Below are 24,587 nucleotides of genomic sequence, written 5' to 3' on the forward strand. Positions count from 1 at the left end.
CAGTCTCTAACTTCAGCTGGAAGAAAGTGTTCCCCACTCCGCCATGCAGAATTCTTGCAGCCGTGCGATGGTTGAGGGGTATCTTGCATGCATGCCCCATGTCAAATCCCCCCACAGCATCTTGATGGGATTCACATGTGGACCTTTCCGGAACTCTCCATTTCTTTCTTTGCTGCTATTCCTTGGTGGGCATACTGGGATGCTTAGGGTCATTGTCATTTTCATACAGTCCACTTTCAGATGAGCTTCACTTTTGTAAAAGATGGTCTCACATCATCTTCAAGCACCCTCTCGTATAATGAAGATTTCAAGTGGATTATATGATGGCGAGCTGCCCAGGGCCTTCTGATGCAGCAAAACAGTCCCAAACCATGACTTTTCCAACACCAGACTTACAGTTGGTATCAGGTTCTTCTGGTCACGCGCCATCTTTGGTTTTCACCAAACATGTTTTTTGGTACTGTGTCCAGATAACTCTGTCTTGGCTTTGTCTGGCCAGAGCACAATGTTCCGGACGTTCTGGTCTTTGGGAAAGTGTTCATGGGTAAACTTTAGTCTTGCTCTGATGTTTTTTTTCAGAGAGCAAAGTTTTCCTGCTGGCACACCTCCCATTCATTTAGGCTCTCTCTAATGGGAGACTCATGAACTTTGACATCAACTGTGGCCTGAGTTACCTTGAGGTCCTGTGGTGAAATTCTGGGCTTCTTAAAGACTTCCTTCAGCACCTTGTGTTCTGCTCTCCCGAATGAGGCACATTACCTGCATTGTGTGGGAGCGTCAGTTATGGCACTACGGCCATGTGGTGAGGGTGATCCGGCTCGCAGGACCATCATAGGACCCGAGAGGCTGGACCAGGCAAAGGGGACACCAACGTAACACCTGGCTGCAGCCGATAGATGATCATTTCCGGAGGTTGAGACTGGACCGTGTGTCTGTCTGGGGGTTTGCCAACCGGGATCCCGAGCTGTTTCATCGTGTGGTGGGTGCGGCTATGCCTCTGTACCAGTGCAGGCTCCCCAACCTGACCTGGTGTTATTGGCTCCCTGCCTTATACTCAATGCAGCTTCTCATAATGGGAAGGCTGAAGCACGACATGAGCAGGCAGATGGTTCTTGTGAAAATAACAAGCATGCCTAGAAGGGACTAACACCCCACTCTGTCTCTCTCTGTGTCTTGCAGCGCTGGCAGCACCTTACCACACCCATCTGGGGACACCACCATCTTGGGTACTGCACATCTGAAGCGGAGGTCAAGCTGCTACCTCCACCCATCCAAGAGAAGTCCACTCGGCTCTTTGAGAGTGTCATCTAGGGGAGCGTTTCAGACACCATAAGCAGATTTTAATCTTTTCTAACTACACTTTCTGATCACAATGCCCAACATTTTTTCACTAAACAAAGCAAAAGCATTTGCCACCCAACCATAAGAGTGTACGTGATTGAGTCTGTTTTGGTGCCTGTAGTGCAGCACAAGCAGACTTTATGCACAATCTGATCTTTGCAGTGTTAACTTTAACAACCCCTGACCCTCAGATTTCTCCCGACTCAGCGGGCTGGCATAGTCTGCCAGGGCAGCCTGCTCCTTCCTCTACTGTCGTGTGCCAAGTTTCATTTAGTATTTTCTGTGCAAACTGTGATTGTGAGCCAACAGTATTCTGAGCTCATCTCTTTCATTATGACTTCTTCACTCTGTGTTGCTGTGAGTTTTAAAGGGGGTGTGAAATGGATTTAGGAAAATAAAAGCAGAAAGGTTGGAGTCTCCACAGATAAATTAATTAAATATTAAAAAATGGAGATCCAATTAAATATTAAAAAATGGAGATCCTTCTTTCACAGGAGACATTAGAAATGAGATATGCCAAAGATGGTCCTGAGTGCAAATGGTAGGAAATTAGAAGTAAAAGGCGAGGGTGGTCTAATCTGACAAGACATTAAAAACGGAGAAAGTTAAGAGTGTAAAGGGCACCTGGATTAGGAAATAGGGATTGTGAAGGTGAGCCCAGTGGCGAGAAATGGGCAACAGGAGTCAGAAATAAAAATGATGGGCAGGATAGTTCTCATGCAAAGGGAAGTAGATGGAGTTGGAAAGCAGCAGTGAAAAGGCCCAAAGTAATACCAGCATGGCTCACGGCTGCCATAGCAGATATCTGAGACTTTCCATTAAGAAACGAAGACCTGGATTCACCATGACTTGCCATTCTTGTAGAAAAGTGCCATATTGTAATGTTTTTCCTGGTATTCAATGTCTGGTTGTGTTAAATAGATGTGTGACCATTGCTTCAGGTCAAATGATAATTCAACAAATAAAGGAATTTGAACAGAAGCTTGTTGTGGGGGAGCTGAGGAGTTGTGTTGAGTATTATTAATTAGTTCTCGACTGAGCCGCAGAAGTATGGCAGCACATGTCGGCCAATCACGTGGCGAGCAAGCTGGATCATGTGCCTTTTAAATGCAAGTCTCACTAAATACATTTGGACGATATATTTATATTTATTTATATTCATCGGCAGAGGTATTGCTGTTTTAGTATGCAGAGATTTTTTCAACTCAATGAACAGCATTTTTCCCCAAACATCATCATCGCCATCTGCTGGACAATTTTTATTTCAGCTTTCTCTGATGCAGAATATAAAACTGAATTGTGAATTGCTTTACCTTCAAGCAAGCCCTGGCTTTGGTGAGCGTAAACAACATTTTATATTTTATGCTATAAGAAAACAACAAAGTGCTGGGTACTTGAAATGCAGGAAAGAAGGTGTAGGTCATCAGGTGCCATGTCTGTCCTTTTCACAAAATGGTTTCGTAAGCAACCTGCATGAGAGCAAAACAGAAAAACAAAAAGAATATGAAGATCAGCAAGGGTGCCTAACCCGACACAGTGGGCAACTATGCTGGGATGTAATTGCTATGTTTGATGAAGTTACAGTAGGAGGTATGCATGGATGCCACTCTGGACAGAGTGTGCAGTGCAAGGTTATTATAGTTAATAACTAAAATCAAAACTGAAACTATTAAAAAAACATTTTCATAAACTGAAATTAATTAACAAAACCAAAATGAAAAACTAAAACTAAACAAAACTATTAAAGTAGCTGGAATAAAATAATAAATTACTAAAGTATTTTTAATTTTCGTTTTTGAATGAATATTCTTGCCGTTAGTTTTTAACCCTAATAAACTGAAATTAAATAATTAACAAAACTGAAATGAAAAACTAAAACTAAACAAAACTATTAAAGTAGCTGGAATAAAATAATAAATTATTAAAGTATTTTTAATTTTCGTTTTTGAATGAATATTCTTGCCGTTAGTTTTTAACCCTAATAAACTGAAATTAAATAATTAACAAAACTGAAATGAAAAACTAAAACTAAACAAAACTATTAAAGTAGCTGGAATAAAATAATAAATTACTAAAGTATTTTTAATTTTCGTTTTTGAATGAATATTCTTGCTGTTAGTTTTTAACCCTAAAACAGAAAGTCATCCACCACGAGCCGCCCACACATATTCATCCAGTGATCGGCGGCTGGTGACAGAGGGCGGCTGTTCACACAGCATTTGTGGTGACAAAGCGAGCTGAATGCGGGTGCGTAAAGCGTGTGAAGTAGAAAGCGATTTACTGTGCCGCCTTTCTTGGCGCTTGTTGTATATCAAGATGTAATTCAAATGCCTGAAAACAGAATGTGCTGGTCAACAAAACATTTACAATATGGACAGAAAAATCCAGAGTGAGTGACATTTCAGTTTATTTCTCCGGTGACTGCTTTTTGTTGACAGCAATTCACCTGCCACTTCGCACAGGAGAAACTGTTTTTACTTTCTCATATACAGAAAGTGATCATGAAAAAATTCGACCTCAATATTTTGATGCATCTTGACATTATAGACCTCCCAGAGTCCAAAAATACCGTTTTTTGGAATTGTGTGTGTGTCTGTGTGGGTGTAAACACAATAACTCAAAAACGCAACTAGATAGATGGATGAAATTCGGCCTGTGGTTGTAACACCACAGTTGTAGATCTGTATTAACTTCTGGACCAAATCCATCACCCAGAAGTGGTACTTTACCTGAACACATACTCTTTTTTTTTTTTTATTCATGCAGCTGCAGAGTCCGATTTATTCAACTTTACTTTTATAACAATTGTTTAATTTATTATTAATTTGATTTGTTGTTGATGGTTTCTTAATGTACATAATTTAAAAATATAATCATTGTCTTGCGGTTTACTCCTCAAATATCCCCATATCTGAGTATATATGAGAAAGTCTTGGGGAGGTCACTCCCGGTTTTTGAAAATAAAACTGCACTGATGGAGAGACTGACAAGGTCATCATACAAGATCAGCATATTGTTACTGACCAATCACTTCTGCTTTAAAAACCATCATTTAACAATGAAGCGATACAAACAAAGGTAGGTAGGCGAAGAGAGTCTGTCAAGCGAAGAAAAACTAAACATACTAATGGGTTTTTGTATTTATTCTATATTTATTATCTTTTTTTAGTTCATATTCACAACTCAAAATACCTGATATTGTGAGAGTAACCCATTAGCAGAATTATAGTTTAAAATATTTGTCTCCCTTTTTTCAAAGTTTTTCTCTCTCTCTCAAATAGTTGAAATATCACATTCTTTTTGTTCTTAACATCAACCTTATCATACATATTGCATACCAGGGAGTTTTCCAGCCTTGCATCCAAACCTGCTGTGGTAGGCTCCAGGTTTCCTGTGATCCTGCTCTAGATAAACAGGTTTAGATAATGTATATGTTGTTCTTAATCTCAGATGCTGTCTGTTGTTTTATGCCTGTCTATACTCCTATTACCTGCTCTTACTCTGCTCATTATGGGTTTACGGTCCTTTGTGTTGGGCTATTCAAGTCTCACCACCCCTACCCTTTGCACTACATGCTTGTTGTTCTTTGTTTCCCTCAATACAGCTAGGTGGGGTCTGCACACTCATTCAAGTCTAAGAGCCCTGTTCTTCTCATGAGAAAATATTTAAAAAATTATAAAATTGTGTAAAATTGTTCATATTCAGTGTCTAGTTTTGATTATGCTTGTTTTTATCAGACAAAAGCAAGACCAGATAGTAAACCATGTAGTGTAGCAAGCTTCCACTAACATTAAACTCTTATCTAAATCCGTTAAGCGCACAGTTCTGTCCGATTGTGACACAAAACTAAACTCCGTAGGTGCTCCATGCCATAATTACTAAAACTAAAACTGAAACTAATGGATATAAAAATAAAATAGAAATGTCTTTGTGAGATAAAAACTAAACTAAAAATAAAAATATACAATGAAGGAAAACTAAAACTAAACTGAATTTCCAAATAAGGTCAGAAAAACTAATATATAAAAAAAAACTAATATAAAAAGGCAAAACTATAAAAACCTTGCTGCAGTGTATATACAGTTAGGTCCATAAATATTTGGACAGAGACAACTTTTTTCTAATTTGGTTCTGTACATTACCACAATGAATTTTAAATGAAACAACTCCGATGCAGTTGAAGTGCAGACTTTCAGCTTTAATTCAGTGGGGTGAACAAAACGATTGCATAAAAATGTGAGGCAACTAAATCATCTTTTTAACATAATCCCTTCATTTCAGGAGCTCAAAAGTAATTGGACAAATTAAATAACTGGAAATAAAATGTTCATTTCTAATACTTGGTTGAAAACCCTTTGCTGGCAATGACAGCCTGAAGTCTTGAACTCATGGACATCACCAGATGTTGGGTTTCCTCCTTTTTAATGCTCTGCCAGGCCTTTACTGCAGCGGCTTTCAGTTGCTGTTTGTTTGTGGGCCTTTCTGTCTGAAGTTTAGTCTTCAACAAGTGAAATGCATGCTCAATTGGGTCAAGATCAGGTGACTGACTTGGCCATTCAAGAATTTTCCACTTCTTTGCTTTAATAAACTCCTGGGTTGCTTTGGCTGTATGTTTTGGGTCATTGTCCATCTGTATCATGAAACGCCGCCCAATCAATTTGACTGCATTTAGCTGGATTTGAGCAGACAGTATGTCTCTGAACACCACAGAATTCATTCGGCTGCTTCTGTCCTGTGTCACATCATCAATAAACACTAGTGTCCCAGTGCCACCGGCAGCCATGCACGCCCAAGCCATCACACTGCCTCCACCGTGTTTTACAGATGATGTGGTATGCTTTGGATAATGAGCTGTTCCACGCCTTCTCCATACTTTTTTCTTGCCATCATTCTGGTAGAGGTTGATCTTGGTTTCATCTGTCCAAAGAATGTTTTTCCAGAACTGTGCTGGCTTTTTTTAGATGTTCTTTAGCAAAGTCCAATCTAACCTTTCTATTCTTGAGGCTTATGAGTGGCTTGCACCTTGCAGTGCACCCTCTGTATTTACTTTCATGCAGTCTTCTCTTTATGGTAGACTTGGATATCGATACACCTACCCCCTGGAGAGTGTTGTTCACTTGGTTGGCTGTTGTGAAGGGGTTTCTCTTCACCATGGAAATGATTCTGTGATCATCCACCACTGTTGTCTTCTGTGGATGTCCAGGTCTTTTTGCATTGCTGAGTTCACCAATGCTTGCTTTCTTTCTCAGGATGTACCAAACTGTAGATTTTGCCACTCGTAATATTGTAGCAATTTCTCGGATGGGTTTCTTCTGTTTTCGCAGCTTAAGGATGGCTTCTTTCACCTGCATGGAGAGCTCCTTTGACCGCATATTGTCTGTTCACAGCAAAATCTTCCACATGTAAGCACCACACCTCAAATCAACTCCAGGCTTTGTATCTGCTTAATTGATAATGACATAATGACGGACTTGTCCACACCTGCCCATGAAATAGCCTTTGAGTCAATTGTCCAATTACTTTTGAGCCCCTGAAATGAAGGGATTGTGTTAACAAAATGCTTTAGCTGCCTCACATTTTTATGCAATCGTTTTGTTCACCCCACTGAATTAAAGCTGAAAGTCTGCACTTCAACTGCATCCGAGTTGTTTCATTTCAAATTCATTGTGGTAATGTACAGAACCAAAATTAGAAAAAAGTTGTCTCTGTCCAAATATTTATGGACCTAACTGTATATAAAAAGTATTGATACTCCCCCTTGGAAGGTTTCATCTTTTCTTGTTATGCAACATTGAATCTCAGTGGATTTAATTTAGTCTTTTTTTTTACTATTGATACATAAAATAGAAAGATGCTTTATCGTGGAATTGAAAACAGATCTCTGCAAAGTGGTCTCTATTAATTACAAAATAATCACATAAATACTAATGAGGCACACTTAAAACCTCACGGATGCAGCCAATTTAAAGCGTGGCCAGAACATTACCTCCCCCGGGACAACTGATGGGGTTGCAGTGGTGCCTAGCAGGACTTCATGGGAGTTGGAGTTTGGTGCACCCCAAGCCTATACATCATCAAGAACCATTAGCACTTCCAGGGGTGCTATAAAAGGGGCCAGCAGACACTACTCAGGAGCCAGATTCGTGTGGAAGGTGGATGAAGCTTGCCACGGAGGAGTGGAAGAGAAAAGAAGAGAAGGAAAGTATTGTGGAGTATTTTGTGGTTTGGACTGTGTCGTGCCTGTGGTAAACGAGGAAGGCGTTTCCCACGAAGTGAAGTAGTAAAGTCATCTGTGCTTTTATTATTGTGCCTCCTGTGTCTGTCTGTGTCGGGTTGGGTGGCTGGCACGCCCCTATAGTTGTCACAAGATCAAGTGTCTTTAGTCTAAATGCACCTTCTCTGGAAGGTCTAACTTGTGGTCAGTCATTATGGTAGTCTGACCTTCACAATGATGACAAAACAACACTCCAAGTGACTCCATGAAAAGGTGACTGAAAAACACAAGTCAGGGGATGGAGACCCGAAAATATCCAAGTCACTGAATATCCCTCACAGCCCAGTGAAATCAGCCATTAAGAAATGGAAAGAATGGGGCACTGTTGGAAATCTGACTAGAGTAGGTTGTCCACAAAAACTGAGTGATTATCCAAGAAGGGGACAAGTGAGGGAGGCCATCAAGAAACTGTGAAGGAGTTATGGGTTCGAGGCTGTGCAGACAACTGCTGCCCGGGTGCTTCACCAGTGGCATCTTTATGGGAGAATGGCACAAAAGTGCACATGGGAGAGTCTGGGGGTCACCTGTGGTCTGCCTGGACTAAAATTGAGCTTTTTGTTCATCCAACTAACTAAATGCCATGTTTGAACACTGCACATTGTCAAGAACACATCATCCCCACTGTGTAGCATGGCGGAGGTTGCATTATCCTATGGGGATACTTCTGTGCAGCAGGCATTAGGAGGGTAAAATGAATACAGAAAAATCATGGAAGAAAACCTGAAGCAATCTGCAAGAAACCTGCATCTTGGGAGAACATTTATTAGCCAGCAAGCACAAAGCCAAAGCAACACAAGAATGGCGTCAAAAAACAACAATGTTAATGTGCTGGAGTAGCACAGTCAGGGTCCAGATCTGTTCATTCCTGATTTCCATGCTATCTGACACAGCCTGAGCAGTTTTGCAAAGAACAGGGAAGAATTGTAAAGCTGGTAGAGTCCCGAGTACATAAACCTAAGGCTGTCACGGCGGCTGGGGCGGACCTGATTATGGAAGGACTGGGGGAGAGAGTATTTCCAGGACAGTTTCTTCCCCCCCCCCGGACCGACAGAGGGCAGCCCCCTTGGTTTCCAGCTGGCCCATAGGTCCTGAGCATATGAGCCAGGGGGCGAATGGACATTTTCGGGGTCATATTTGGCAGCACTTCTGAAAGAAGCTCGTTAGGTACCTGGAGCACTTCTGGGTGCCCTATAAAAGGTGCCGCCTCACTCCATTTGAGGAGCCAGAGTCGGGAAGGAGGTGGACGAAGCTTGCATGGAGTGGAGGCGGAAGGAAGAAGAAGTGTGTCGTGTACTGAGGTGCTTATGTACTGTGAGGTGAGGAGCAGGGACATTGAGCTCCCCGGTTGTAAATAAACCTGTGTGTTGTGTCCTAAACTTGCGTCTGCCTGTCTGTGTCGGGTTAGGGTGGCTGTATGCGCCCGGGCATCACACTGTTAAATGCGCATCTACTAAACTGACTGACTGACTTGAATCATTCTTCAATCAATTATTCTCCATTTTAAATCTGTAATTAAGTTACACCCCTTTGCACAGATCTGTTTTGACTGACATTCAAGGAATATTTTTCGGTTGATCGATGACAAAAAAGCCAAATGAAATCCACTGTAATTCAACGTTGCCTACCAATAAAAGCAGAAAACTTCCAAAGGGGGTGAATACTTTTTATAGGCCCTGTATGCATTCAGGCAGAATTCCATTTTCCAGAGGGAGACTGTTGTGATTTATTATTGTGCCACTTTGATATGAGTAACAGTATCAAATCTAGTATCTACGTGTATACTTTGACGTAGTTTTATTTCTCCCAGGTATTCATTCATTGCATCCTCTTTTGGACCTGATGTTTTAAGTTCGATATTTCATTTTGAGCAATATTCCTTGTAGACCTTTTCATTCTGATGTACAGGATGCCCGCTGTTTACTTCATCATGGATATGGTCTCTAGTTTAGAATTAATATTTTGCTGCAGACTCGCATCCATTTATTAAATTCTCAGTCTACGATGAATACATATTTTTAATGTCATTCTCTAAATTTAATAATAGATACGATTAGTCAGTATTAATCTCTTTGAAGACGGGATGTCCACGATTGTCATCCTTGTGGCCAGGGGGTCTGATGTGTATTTTTAGACAATGTGCTTAGTGTTTATTTCATGATGGACAGATTTTTCACTGTTATTTTGTTAAACATGAATGCTGAGAACTGATACTGAGCTGTGGGATTATTCTAGTGTTTTTTGTTCTTTATCTTTTTGTGATGACATTGCAGCTAATATATTACACGCGTTTTTCCTCTTTGTGAACAGAATGTAATATCTTCTATAAAATGGTGATAGTTCTTTCCTTTCACATACTAGATCCATTGTATTTTTCTCCTGGGCATTAGCATAATCATTATTTGTTGTGCCAGTGGGGACAATACAGCAAGTCAGTCTTTTCTCCTTATGGAGATCTGGATTGTGTCCAGTGTTTATTTCATCATGTCTTCCTACAGACAATACAAGAGTGTATACATGCACTCACCTCAGAGTTGCTGCATCTCTCAGTCCTCAACCCTTGGATGTGCAGCACAGCGTCATGGACACTAGCAAAGAAACACCGCTTAGTAACGGCTCCTGTGAAGAAGTCACTCTGCTCCAGCTGCTTCATGACACAAGCTGTCAAACAAGAAAACAGAAAGAGGCTGATCGCCGCATCCTAAAATTCCAAGAGATAACCAGCCCCTCTCTTCAACTTGTGACACACCTTGACAGCTAGCAAAGTACACCTCTACTCCTAATGTGCCATAATCATTCAGAATCTGCAAGAGGAAAGAGACAGCATCATCAAGTGTTCCACCAAGTGACCCACCATCAAGTCACATCCCCGTGCTGAACCCTCACACTCTTTAGCGTCTTCACGGCTACGGTGTCCAGAAAGTTGACTGGGCTTAGGTCCAGGATGATGGAATGGGGGACGGCTGGTAGTGTAGCGAGGCTTTCCGATGACCCCAGGCCATGCTGTACGACTCCATTGGTACTGCTCACTGAAGCTGCGGGCAACTTCACCTACAATGACGGTGATTAAATACAAAATGAATTAATTTCTTCTATAGTCCAGAGGATGTAACTACACTTTCAAGAATCAAATCTGCTACTGAGAAGAAAGCCGAAAAGAAAGACTCCGAGATGACGTGAGGTAAAAAGACAGCCCACTTCCTCCCACAGAACATTTGGAAATATAGTTAATGGTGTAGTAGTATTTTATTATTACTGTAGGATTATAGCATTTGACTACATTTCTCAATTTAGTAGGGAATCTTAATTTTGTATATCTCCTTTCTCGGTTTTCAAAATGTCACCCATGCACGCCAGAGGGTCACACTCAGCATTCTTCCTAGATACAGCAGGAAAATTAAACATTGAACACGTCAACGTTTTTCTCAGTAGAGTTATTTCTAATAGGGCTGTTGACATGAAATTTTCAGCAGATGTCAGTAACAACCCAAGTAATCCACACATATAAAGAAATCAAAACAAACAAGTCCATAAATTAAGTTGTGCGTAATAATGTGGAATGACACAGGGAATAAGTATTGAACACGCTTACTGAAATTTATTTAATACTTAGTAGAAAAGCCTTTGTTGGTAATGACCACTTCAAGATGCCTCCTGTATGGAGAAACTTGTCACATGCATTGCTCAGGTGTGATTTTGGCCCATTCTTCCATACAAACTGTCTTCAAATGTTGAAGGTTCTGGGGGCCTCTTCTATGAACTCTGATCTTCAGTTCTTTCAGTCGGGTGATTGCCTGAGCCATTCCAGCAGCTTTATTTTCTTTCTCTGAAACCAACTGAGCGTTTCCTTGGCTGTATGTTTGGGGTCCTTGTCTTGCTGAAATGTCCCCCATCGTTTCATCTTCAGCATACTGGTAGATGGCAGCAGATTCTTATCAAGAATGTCCCAGTACATTTCTCCATTCATCCTTCCTTCAGTTCTATGAAATCTGTCGGCCCCACACCATGATGTTCCCACCTCCAAACTTCACTGTTGGTGAGGTGTGTTTGGGGTGGTGTGCAGTGCCCTTTCTCCTCCAAACATGGTGTGTGCAATGACATCCAAAGAGTTCAATTTTGGTCTCACCTGACCAGACTATTTTCTCCCATTATTTCATTGGCTTGACCAAATGTTATACAGCAAACTTTAAATGAGCTTCAACATGTTTTTTCTTCAGCAGTGGAGTCTTCTGTGGTGAGTGTTCATAGAGGTCAGTGCATTACTTATTGTTTTCTTTGAAATAACTGCACCTGCTAATTCCTGGTCTTTCTGAAGTTCTCCGTGAATGGTCCTTGGCTCTTGGACAACTCTTCTGATTATTCTTTTTACTCCTCTGTCAGAAATCTTGCAAGGAGCACCTGGCTGTGGCCAGTTAATGGTGAAATGATGTTCTTTCCACTACCGGATTATGGCCACAACGGTGCTCACTGGAACATTCACAAGTTTAGAAATACGTCTGTCACCAATGTCATCAGTATGTTGTGCAACAATAAGGTTGTGAAGGTCTTGAGAGAGCTCTTTACTTTTACCCATAATGACATGCTTCTTGTGTGACTCCTTGGTAATGAAGAAACCTTTAAATAGGCCATCAATGAGGACTAAACTAGCGGATATTAATTTGCACTGATAGGAGGCTATCAGGATGGCTTTCTAAATACTTTCACATTTCAGCTGCTTTCGTGGCTTTCCAGGCCTTTTTGCACCCCCTTTTCTTCATGTGTTCAATACTTTTTTCCTGTGTCATTCCACTTTATTACAAATAGCTTAATTTATGGACTTATTTGTTTTGATTCCTTTGTATGTGTGGATTATTTGTTTGTTATCAACATCTGGTGAAAAGTTCACATCAATAGCCCCATTATAGCAATATATTTACTGAGAAAAAACGGTTTTCAATACTTATTTTCCCTGCTGTATGTACTACCACCCTGAGCCAAGAAGGGGGCGCTGCTGCTAGCTGTCACGTGTTGTTCTTCCTCCAGAAACTACCCAACGAGGGCAACTGACTCTGCCCCTTCCAGTCCCTGGGCCATAAAAACGAGGCCATCCAGAATGAGGCGGCACTTCTTGTTCAAACGACCTAAGAGGAAGAGCTCCACAGCTTGTTCATAGGTCAACCTACTCGTCTAAGCCAGCCCAAGTGTTACGGGGCAGCATTTTTGTTTCTTTTTTGGACGCCATTGTGCGTCGTTTTTGATAAATTCTGCAAGTAAACAGTACCAGCCTGTCATTCCCTCGGATGACAACAACTAATATAAAACAAACAGCCCTTCACACAAAATTGAGAAGTGACACTTCTATGGGTGAACAGAAGTTAGTTTGCCGGCAATGGATCGTGTTTATTCTGATTCTCCATTTTCAATTTTCAATGTAAGTAGTATTGTTCAAAACCACTACACAAAAAAAAAAAAAAGATTCAAAACTTCATAAAGACTTAACATTTTCACGGAGGAATGCCTTCATAATTACCAAGGTAAGTTTGTTAACTTTCTTATGCCAGTATGCCAACAATTTTAGCTAACTCACTTTTTTATATTTAACATTAGCTTGTTCCATTTTGACGGATGTTAGTATATTGTAATATAGAATAAACAATGTAAATTATCTGTAATCTTATTACAGTAAATAACCATATTTGATCTATGTTTAATTATCAACCATTTATCTTTGCATTGTTTTTTTCGTGTTTGTTGTATGTGGGTTAAGTTCCAAACGTGAAACAAGCAGAAATACAAAATTTAAAATTTATGCTTCATATTGTTAGTCAGAAAAAAATATCACTTAATCACACTGCAGTTACGTTAACTTGTGTACACTGACCAGGAGTGGGTGGCGTTGCATAGTCAGGTTCCATTGAGAAGGGACCTGCAAAGCCATTTTCCATTGGTGCAAACTCTCGCACATTACCTCCAAGAAAAGCATTTACCTAATGTGTTCCACTGAAAAAGACACAGCATCCATCTTACAGCAACTTCTAAACTTTACAGTTTGGTCATCAGATTTTAAGATCTGCCTGCAAACATAAGTGTTGCCCTGGCATATAGAAATGTGGTCATTTGTCTCTGTTGACTGTTTGGTTCCATTTTCTTTTCTGTGTTTCCTCAGTGGGAAAGCAGTTGAAACTCCGGCAAGGAAGTTTGTTTAGAATTTAAACACAGAGGGACAATACAGAAGCTCCTTTTTTTGCGGATCTATCATTGTTCAAGATAACTGGAAAAGAGCTTAACCATTGACAACGCTCCCCAGAAGAAAGAAGTATGAAAAGACTAATTCGGTGTTTTTAATTTTCTTTTAAAAAAGCCCCAGAGATGTCCCTGTACCCTATGGCCTAAAAGGTCAGATGCTTAAAATTTACTGTCCTAATAGAACCCGTCAGTAGGATACCTAGTCATGTAAAGCAGTCAAAGTGTTCTGGGAAACTTAACACACCACAAACTTCGCTTCATTGTTTGCTAAAAGAGCCAGGTAGACAGAAGAAAACCCAAGAACAAGTCACCCCTTTCACCTTTTCAGACAGCTTTGCCAGATACAGCTCTGAATTGGCAAAATGCAGAGTGGCCGATGAGTGAAATATTTTAATTCCAGTGATCTCCTTGGCCTACAAGGGAAAAAGAACAAGGCAACACTTTGTACTTATTGGAAAGCACTTGTTTCGAGATATTGTGGGAATGGTGAAAGAACAGAATACCTGACTAAACACTTCAACTGGCCGGTACAGGTCTGTGCCTGGGATCTGACCCAACAGGGAGTACTGTGGCCTGCATGGGAACACAGAGAGAGTGAGAAAGAGAAAGAGTGATGGAAGCAGGAGGACATGGATTAGCAACATTTCCACGTAATGACGGAGTGAACAGTTTTCTAATTAGTTATCTGTGGAAAAATGCATAACCCATTTGGTGTTTTTCAAAGATTTGCAGGTTCCTTCTTAGTAATCAGCAAGATTATTAGATAAACAACATGGTGTGGTAGTCAAGTTACATTCAAACTGGATTCTGAAGATGATGAGGAAGTGACACTGAGAAACTAATTACAAGCCATAGGAGATGAATAGTAAGGGTGGCACACCATTAATTAATACAGTTTAATTAGGGGGAAGGACAGGAGTGGTAGGGAGCAAGAAATATGGCTAACAGAATGAAAGTATTTGGCGAGCAGGACAGTACACACATGCACTTATATGCAGGGCTGACTAAATGAAACTCATCATACTTTAAAAAGCAAATTTGATCAAGAGTGCCTTGAAAACATCTCACCACCTAGATAGCTTTCACATTTTATTGTTAAACAACATTGTAGTAAAAATGCACCTTATATTGAAGGTCCAACTTGCGACGAGTCAGTATGGTAGCCATATTCGGCAGAGAGGGTCACTGATGCAATCAGAAGACTATTTTGCATAACTGCAAGGGATTTTGGGTAAACTTTAAAATCAGATTATCATCTTTGTTGAATGACTATAGGTAGCTTCCAAACCTGCTCAGCTAAGAGGTGGATCATATTTTATATGGTGTAAATAAAATTTACTTTTACATAAAAAAGAGGGGAAGTGTCTAAATTGGTACCTTACGAATGAGCAGTTAAGAGCACATCCTCAAGAACAGTGGAAGAAAAACCTTAACAGAATTTAGAAATACATATTCAGGAACAGTAGGGAGTTACAGCATTCACGTCCACATGGTGTGGTGTGGATATTTGGCCAAGTAACTGAGAGATACCAAAAATAAAAATGCAGTAATAGAATACAAGCAGGGAAATGGATGGAAAGACTTAAGTCAGAAGGACAAGAGTTATGGAGAACCACTGGGAAAGTGGACAAGCCTAACCAACACAATGAAGACAATAGACCACGCCATGCAACTCTGTGGAAAGAGATTTGTAAAGCACAAGTCAGAGGATGGAGAAAATAAAATATAAATCCAGTCAAATCACCCATTAAGAAATGGAAAGAGTATGGCAGAGCTGTAAATCTGCCTAGAGAAGGCCATACACAAGAACTTAGTGGTCTAAAAAGAAGACTAGTGATTAAAGCCACCGAAGGGCCTAGGATAACTCTGAAGGAGTTAACAACCTACAGAGGATAAAATGGGAGAAAATGTGCAGGAAAGGAACGTTGCAAAGAGACATAAAAAAAGTGACATGACATATCAGCTGGGGTTTTCTAGAAGGTACATGGGAAACTCTGAAATCAGCTGGAAGAGACCAATATTGAGGTTTTTGGCCATTAGACTAAATGCCAATGTTGGCATAAGCCAAACACTGCAGATTACGAAAAACATGCCATCCCAACCATAAAGCAGGCTGGTGGCAGCATTATGATGTGGTGATGTTTCTATGCAGCAGGCTCTAGAAGGCTTGTGAGGGTAAAGGGATTTTCACTTTGATATTATCTGCATTGTGTACTACACCTTGCTTATGTTCCACATGTTTCGTGGGTGGTTCTCCAAGAGGTGGGACCACCTATTAAAACACCACCAGGAACTACAATCCACCCTGTAAATCCAGAGGGTCTCCTGTAAGTTTCTGGCTGTTCATTTCGAATGCACTAGGGAGTTTTGGCATGTTCTTGAGTTTTGCTCTGCTTTTGTGAATTTCTGGATTTATGACTCTCTTGGGTACTGTTTTATGACCATTTTTTGGATTTCTGATTTGAGTGGATTGCCTTTTGTTTTAGGTAGCTTCATGTTTCCATTGTGCTCTTCAGAGCTTCAGGGTATTACAGAGCATCTTTTGTGGAAATAAAACCTGTTTCTATAGATTTCTGTATTCGCCCATGTATCTAACTGGGTTTTGGCGGTATAGCCCCCTCTAGTGTTTTTTGGGATTCTGTGCTTTCACACTCCTAGTTGTAACACCAGCAAGATAACTACCCCAGGCATAAAGCCCAAGCTAGACAGGTATGGCTTCGAAACAACAATGTATTATTGTCCTGGAGTGGCCAAGTCAGAGGAATGGGCAAAGAGGAATGGGCGAAACTGGCCAAGGACAGGAGTGCCAAGCTTGTGGCATCATATTCAAAAAGACTTGAGGCTGTAATTGCTGCCAAAGGTGCATCGACAAAGTATTGAGCAAAGGCTGTGAATACTTATGTACACGTGCTTTCTCAATTTTTTTATTTTTAATAAATTTACAAAAATCTCAAGTAAACGTTTTTCACGTTGTCAATATGGGGTGTTGTGTGTAGAATTCTGAGGAAAAAAATGAATTTAATCCATTTTGGAATAAGGCTGTAACATAACAAAATGTGGAAAAAGTGATGCGCTGTGAATACTTTCTGGATGCACTGTAGGTTGGGCAAGCAATGGATGTCAAAAAATGGGGTAAATACAATACAGCAGACAGAACACAAGTAATGCACTTTACAGAGCTAGATGGCCGATCTGTCATTGCGACCTCAGAAATAGAAATACACATACTGTTTCATAAAATTAATGTATGGACGAGTGCAAATCTATTTTGGCACACATACCAACAAATAAAATGTCATGTGGAGACTTCTGTCTGGGTGCTGTGTGAGTGAAGGCCTGAACTAGAAGTTGTAATTACCCAGGCAGATAGGTGTAGAAAAAATATGAGACAAATGTCAGTTAAAGAGCTCTAGGCAGGGGACACAGAGGCAGACAGAGAGGTACTCACAGCTGTGTTCTGAAGATGATTGTCAAGACAGCAAAAGCGATGGCTAATGGAAGTCCCAGGTCAATATTCAGAAGCAGCGTGGAGACCAGCGTTATGATCCATACCAGCTGGAGGCAAAGCAAAGTAGTCAGTGCGGTGAGATAATGCTCTAGGCCCACCTACTCAAGGTCTGGTAGAAAGGTGTAACAACCATGTCCACTCGATTGGTCCTCCAAAGAGTGTGAACATCTGAAAACTGTTTCAGCATTCCTTGCAGGTTGACGATCACAACGGAAGCCAGCACAGCCTGGGGGGGAAACATGGGAGTGATGTGAGGGAGTCCTGGAGTGGAAGGTCACAATAATGAAAGTCAGGAACTCGTGGCTCAGATAGCAGAGGAGAACATGACCAGATGGAATACTTACCTTAGGAAGCTGCTGGAAGAACTCCCCCACTTTCAGAATGATGACAAGGATGAACAGCGCAGAAATGGCACCTGCTACCTGTTGGGAAAGAGGGATCAATGTAGAAGTATGGAAAAAAGTAGAATTCTGCAAACCGCATGTACTCAGATGTACACACACAGTTTCTGCTCATATTACACAAAACTTGCTAATGACTGGGTGTGGGCAAATTCTGTGTTATGCGTCCTCCATAAACACACAGCTTCTTGCAATTCTCTCCGCCTCACACTTGTTAACATGTTAATGCACACTGATGGAGTTCGTGAAAGGCTATACTGGTCATTGTTTAGCCAGGGTTTTGTTCTTGACTTGAGTAAAGTTTTCTTTAACATTTTTATTGTTTATTAAATATAATTTTGTATATTTTGTTATGGGTAATGCGTTTGGTCCTCTTGGTTATCATCATTTGTTATTAAGTGTGTATCATATTTATTTTTGTGCTAATGTGTTATTTATGTGCCCTGTCCCCTTACAATAGAGTACTAAGGGTCAGGGCCACCGTGACAACCAACTGGAGGACCACCCTCTGTCTATTTATTCCAGTTATGGGGGGTACGGGTCTGATTTAGGATATTTTGAAGTCTACAATGTTTTTTGCTGCGTTTTATGGAAAAAGTTATAACAGTATCAGCACAATATGTATCAACAAAAAAGAAAAAATAATGCTAAATGTTATTTCCACGCTGGAGGCTATAGGGCCAACACACCATATGCAACTGTATCTTTTTCTATTCAGCATCGATATTATCTTTACCTTTTATTCATGCAAATCTCTATACTCATATATGCGGACATATCAAACTACTCCAGCGTCTCAAACTCTCCCCCATATTCATTCAACCACAAGCTTCTGCACGAGAAAATCCACTCACTCACTCCAGAACATCTACTACCTGTGTCCTTCCACCAGATGCTTCCTGGACAAGACTTCTGGACATGGAGCAGCTAACGGCAAAACACTGGAACAGCCCTCCCACAATGTTACTGAGCCCCAGAGCCAGCAGCTCCTGAAATGAGGTACCAAAAGCTACAGTTATGTTTACCATTCTGAGCTTACAAAGCACATCCATCTCTGCACAACTCAAATCTTATCAGGTTAATACGCTTGTAATAAATGTTTGTTGAATGGTCCTGGACTTCAAGCCTGGTACTCAACACCATTGCCACTCATCTGTAGTCCAGGTCAGAAAGAGGGGTTAATAATTAAACAATTCACAATGAAGCTACCATTTTTGTTGCTTGCATCCCGGCCCTCACAGAAAGGTATAAATTGATCAATTACATTTATCTGAGGAATCCTCAAATCGTCAACCACCATATTTGGATTTCCATTTACCCGATCTATCAAACCTAGTGGACTATGTAAAATGACATATACAAAAACTTAAATTGGTTAAATACAGTCACATGCCTGTGGTTTGCAGTGTATGTCACAAATGCAGCAGAGAGAAAAAGGAGAATCCATGAGTGCTCACCACACTCTTTCAGTCACTAATAAGAGGAATCTGTGCACGGTCTGTTTAAATTTTGTGTGGAAAGAAGACTTGTACTCTTAGATGAAGTCCATTTTGATACTATTAATATTACTTTTTGGATATAATGATGATTAAAAACCTTTTAGTGGTTATTGCAAATAAAGTGGCTCTGGTTTACGTTTGCAATGATGCTGGTCCTCCTCATTTTCTGGTTCCCATGGCAATTTAAAAACATTCCTTCCAAGACGATTCTTACTTATGGTGTCCACAGAGGACCAAAACACACATAACAATGCATACTCAAACACCATTAAACATGACATACACTGCCTAAATACGAGAAAAATATTTACAGAAAAACATAACATTTTTATATAGCATTACTTGAATGTAAAAGCCAGTATTATGGCTATTTTTGCATTTCCAGAGTATAGATTTTTACAATAGAAATATGGAATTGTAAAGGTACAGCAATAGATAATGAATATTACAATGGGGAAAGAATGTAATTTGACAGTGTTGTCAGAAAATCTTTAGAACATTAACAAATCTGGGTTTGAGCTATTCAGGTTGATATGACAGAACTGTCATAACGTCGCTCACAAGAAAGCAAAGACAAACTGCTGAAAGGCGTGTGGTATGTGCAGGACTCACCTGGTTGCTGTCCACCCTGTAGTGGTACTTCCCAGCAAAAGCTCGACCAAGAGAAATGACCATGCTGTAGCCAACAATGGCCACAATAAAGGCATCTGCATAAAGGTCCTTAAACAGAGTCACATCAGGGAGTGTGGGTGGCCTAAGTCTTGAAAAGAAAGTATGGTCAAAAAGTTGCAAAATATGTGAAGAAGTCATCCCCAGTAAAGGTACGGACCAAATGGACCAACTGATAACAAAATTTGGCTTAAGACTGCATTCACAGAAAGTGTACCAAGCATGAGGATGGGGTTTGGGGGGTCTATTGTGAAAAATGCAATGAGAGGTCAGGACTGGAGGCCAGACCCTTACAAGATATGATTCTTCACATGTGTGGTGCACTTTTAGAAGCAAAGCAGATATAGGCAATTAGTTAAGACAACTGAGAGAGACAGAAGCAATTCACATTCCTTTATGTTCCACCATGTTAAAAAGGGGGTACCTTTTGTGGGAAAATAAACTATGTAGATTACAAGTGATCTTTCTGTTTGCTTGACCAAATAAACTGCAGAAGGCAGTGTGTGAATTGATAGACTGATACATCATCAGGCGTTGGCCACTACCTTAGAATTGATGTTGATGATTAAGGGTACCACAACTAGATACTGAAGAGGAATTGGATAAACCTCTGGCAGTCTCAGAATTACTCAATGCTATAAACTCACTTCAGAGTGGGAAAGCACCAGGTCCTGATTGCTACCCTGCTGAATTTTATATAAAAAAAACTTCAATTAAGTTAGCTCCCCTTTTATTTGCAACATTTATAGAAGACAGAGACAATAACACTCTACCTCAAACTTCGACAGGCATTAATTAACATTTTTCCTAAGAAAAATAAGGACTTATTACAATGTGGAAAAACTAATACAGCCTGTGCAGAGCTTTTTTCAGGTCATCAACTCAATAAAACAGATAAGGCACCTTTAAGGCGTGTGGAAGAGTACTTACGCCACTTCGGACGGGGAGTTGCCACAGATGACAGATTTGGCGGTACAGGTGGGTAAATTCAGTGCCATACATGAATTTGGGACCCAGGTTACAAGGGCAGCGCGATTATCTAGTATCGGCTGCCAAGTAATCTCAAGTCCCACAAGTGATCGGGGCGTGATGACCGTGTGTTTAGTGGAAGGAGCGGGACCATCGGAGCTGCAGGATAGTGCTGACTTCTGGGTTGTCCCAAACCTCAAGACATCAGCGCTGCTTTCGCCCAAAAATAAAGGGATGCAGACAGTAAAGGGTCTCTCTCATACTCATAAGGAGACCCAAACTGTAAGCAATCCCCAGAAAGAAAGGAGAACCCGCAAGAAAAGCAGGGAACTCCTAACAGTGGGCGGGGAGATAGTCCACCTCCAGCTGGACAAAGGGCAGCGCAGACGTTACCGGCATGCTTCCAGTCCTGCTGGGCGTTACAATATGTGAGGCGGCTGTGTTACGAATGCAATTGGCCGGGTCATTTATGGAGAGACTGTCCAGGGAGAACCGGGGAGGGCGTTATAAGAAAACAAAAGTGCCGTGTCTCCCCGTTGTTCTCATGTTCCTGCTTTTCAGAAAGAAGCCATGGTCCAGTCAGAGCAGACAGTCCCTCCCGGGACAGGACTACCCTAGCGGGGCTGGCTGCCTCACATCATGATGCTCAGCTGGAGGGGGAGTACTGTGATGGACAGCAGGCATTTCAGCCTGGCCTGGACGTCCCTCATCAGATGAAAGGTAGAAAAGCAGCATGTTCAGGACACTACATCCCCCGGGACGCTAGATGGCAGCTCCCCTGGACCGCCAGGGGGAGCTCACCAAGAACCCGGGGACTATTATGGTTACATCAACACGGAAGTACTTCGGGGTCACACAGACGGAAGCCCGCAGTACATCCAAAGGGTGACCCTAGAATGACCTAAATCAGAAGGTGGCATGGCTCTACCTAATTTTCAATTTTATTACTCGGCAGCAAACATACAAATTATAAAACTCTGGATATTGACACAAATGGATGAACACACACACGCTTGGTCTGCAATAGTAATGAAATCCTGCAGTACTCCTTTTTAATTCCTTGCTTTGTACCCCAGTAAATACAAGTTGTCCTTCATTCACTCAGAATATGGAACCAATGTAGGAAGTACTTCAAGTTAAAATATTCTCTATCTGTGGCACCTCTACATGATAACTGCCTTTTTCCACCCTCTCACCAGTTTTTAATGTTTGGAAAATGTATAGGATTAAATCATTTAGAGATCTGCATATAAATAATGTCTTTGCATAACTACGATTAATTACACTCCAAATTTAGCTTCCCAACAACACAATTTTTCCACTATCTCCCGATTACAAACTTTGCTAAACAAAATCTGCTCATTTTCCTCACCTCCCACCTATTTCTGTTCCAGAAGAAATATTGTACAGCATTTCTATAATATATAAAAACATTTTAAAATCTCTTCCTTTAAAAGATCCCAGAGTACAGTGGGAAAAGGATCTCTTACTCAACATTTCAGAAAAGAAGTGGAAGGCAGCCATGCACAGAATTCATTTGAGATCCATACGTGTAAAATATTCAATTATTCAACTTAAAATCTTTTATTGATGACATTGATCTCATTTAAAATTGTCCAAAATGTTTCCAGGGTAAGATCCAACCTGTGAATGTAGCAATCAAGCTACGGCCTCACTGGGCCACATGTTTTGGGTGTTTACCAAATTAACATCATTCTGAACAAAAATCTTTAAATGCCTATCAGACAGCCTTGGTGTCACAATCCCTCCTAATCCATTAACAGCTGTGTTTGGTGGACTTCCAGATGGGCTTAAAGTGGAGAAGGACAAACAAACTAATTGCTTTTACTTCATTATTGGCACATAGACTTATTTTGTTAAACTAGAAGAATCCTAACCCACCTCTTTTAAGTCAGTGGGTAGCTGGTGTTATACAGTAATCCCTCCTCCATCGCGGGGGTTGCGTTCCAGAGCCACCCGCGAAATAAGAAAATCCGCGAAATAGAAACCATATGTTTATATGGTTATTTTTATATTGTCATGCTTGGGTCACAGATTTGCGCAGAAACACAGGAGGTTGTAGAGAGACAGAAACGTTATTCAAACACTGCAAACAAACATTTGTCTCTTTTTCAAAAGTTTAAACTGTGCTCCATGACAAGACAGAGATGACAGTTCTGTCTCACAATTAAAAGAATGCTAACATTTCTTCCTCTTCAAAGGAGTGCGCGTCCGGAGCAGAGTCTGTCAGAAAGACAGAGGAAAGCAAACGAATCAATAGGGCTGTTTGGCTTTTAAGTATGTGAAGCACCGCGGCACAAAGCTGTTGAAGGCGGCAGCTCACACCCCCTCCGTCAGGAGCAGGGAGAGAGAGAGAGAGAGAGAGACAGAGAAAAACAAACAGTCAAAAATCAATACGTGCCCTTCGAGCTTTTAAGTATGCGAAGCACTGTGCAGCATGTCGCTTCAGGAAGCAGCTGCACAGAAGATAGCAACGTGAAGATAATCTTTCAGCATTTTTAGACGAGCGTCAGTATCGTCTAGGTGTGCGAACAGCCCCCCTGCTCACACCCCCTACGTCAGGATCAGAGAAAGTCAGCGCAAGAGAGAGAGAAAAGTACGTTGGGTAGCTTCTCAGCCATCTGCCAATAGCGTCCCTTGTATGAAATCAACTTGGCAAACCAACTGAGGAAGCATGTACCAGAAATTAAAAGACCCATTGTCCTCAGAAATCCGCGAACCAGCAAAAAATCTGCGATATTTATTTAAATATGCTTACATATAAAATCCGCGATGGAGTGAAGCCGCGAAAGGTGAAGCGCGATATAGCGAGGGATCACTGTATACTATTTGAAATTGAGGGAAAAAAAATCTCACTTAGAGGATCTGTGCAAAATTTTTTTAAAACATGGCAGGATCTAATCAAGAACATTTTAGAATACATTTTATACTGGGGAGAAGGACTTCTTTCCCTTTTTACTACTCTCAAAGTTTTACTCTGCCTGTTGCTCTTCCGTCTCTCTCATGGGTGTTAAGTTTAACTTGATTGTATGGAACGTTACATGCTTTTAATAATTTCAATAAAAAATTTTAAAAAAGGCAGTGGACAAGTAAAAGTCATGAGGACAAGTAAGGACAAGGAGAGCTGCTGAGAAAAGGTTAAAACATTTTCTGGTTGATAGGGAGGAACACATGATTCAGACTCAGTAGTGGGACCATAATACCCTTTTAAAGGAGAGGACTATGTGGATTAGAAGGAAGTCAGTTTTCGCCCTCCAGCTTATCTAGAGGGAACACACAGCTCACCAGTAAAAAGTGATTGGCTGTGTGATTTCTCATTGAGGCAGGCCCTGGGCTGCCTAGGGGACCTGTCCATTTATAGGTGAACATGTTTATCCATCTTCCCAAGACTCTCCCTAATCACAGAAGCAATTTCTTCTTGGCAGGAAAGGAACCAGTATAGGAGTTTAAACGGTTACTCAGGAAAATGACCATTTTAGTCTAAAGTTCGGAGGTGACTTGGGTCTCAGCAGGAGGAGAAGAAGAGAGAGCAGAATTGAAGTATGAGGTGAAGGAATGCTTTGACTTGGGACAGTGGTCAAGCTACCTCACCTGGAAGACACACCTCAAAAACTGTTAAAGGAGAGCCTGACTTGCTATTACCGTTGTCTATTTTTTACATTTGTGTTCCTCCTGGAAGGATC

General features: G+C 40.9%; 2 protein-coding genes across 2 annotated transcripts in view; one reads left to right on the forward strand and one right to left on the reverse strand.

Moving 5' to 3' along the window:
• si:ch211-117c9.5 (sodium- and chloride-dependent creatine transporter 1) overlaps nt 1-2,322 on the forward strand; it is a 36,157-nt gene extending 33,835 nt beyond the window's left edge. Inside the window, exon 14 of the mRNA XM_028824394.2 lies at nt 1,180-2,322. Within this exon, the coding sequence (XP_028680227.1) occupies nt 1,180-1,311 (132 nt within the window). The 3' untranslated portion in view covers nt 1,312-2,322. The remainder of the gene's footprint in view (nt 1-1,179) is intronic.
• Nucleotides 2,323-2,510: 188 nt separating this feature from the next.
• slc26a6 (solute carrier family 26 member 6) overlaps nt 2,511-24,587 on the reverse strand; it is a 37,764-nt gene continuing 15,687 nt past the window's right edge. Inside the window, exons 8-18 of the mRNA XM_028825241.2 lie at nt 19,858-20,005; nt 18,622-18,735; nt 17,690-17,767; nt 17,476-17,571; nt 17,286-17,392; nt 14,341-14,410; nt 14,158-14,250; nt 10,499-10,663; nt 10,362-10,416; nt 10,140-10,273; nt 2,511-2,810 (exon numbers count right to left, since the gene is read on the reverse strand). Of these exons, the coding sequence (XP_028681074.2) occupies nt 2,787-2,810; nt 10,140-10,273; nt 10,362-10,416; nt 10,499-10,663; nt 14,158-14,250; nt 14,341-14,410; nt 17,286-17,392; nt 17,476-17,571; nt 17,690-17,767; nt 18,622-18,735; nt 19,858-20,005 (1,084 nt within the window). The 3' untranslated portion in view covers nt 2,511-2,786. The remainder of the gene's footprint in view (nt 2,811-10,139; nt 10,274-10,361; nt 10,417-10,498; nt 10,664-14,157; nt 14,251-14,340; nt 14,411-17,285; nt 17,393-17,475; nt 17,572-17,689; nt 17,768-18,621; nt 18,736-19,857; nt 20,006-24,587) is intronic.

Source organism: Erpetoichthys calabaricus, chromosome 18, assembly GCF_900747795.2.
Source record: "Erpetoichthys calabaricus chromosome 18, fErpCal1.3, whole genome shotgun sequence".
NCBI classification, from domain to species: domain Eukaryota; kingdom Metazoa; phylum Chordata; class Cladistia; order Polypteriformes; family Polypteridae; genus Erpetoichthys; species Erpetoichthys calabaricus.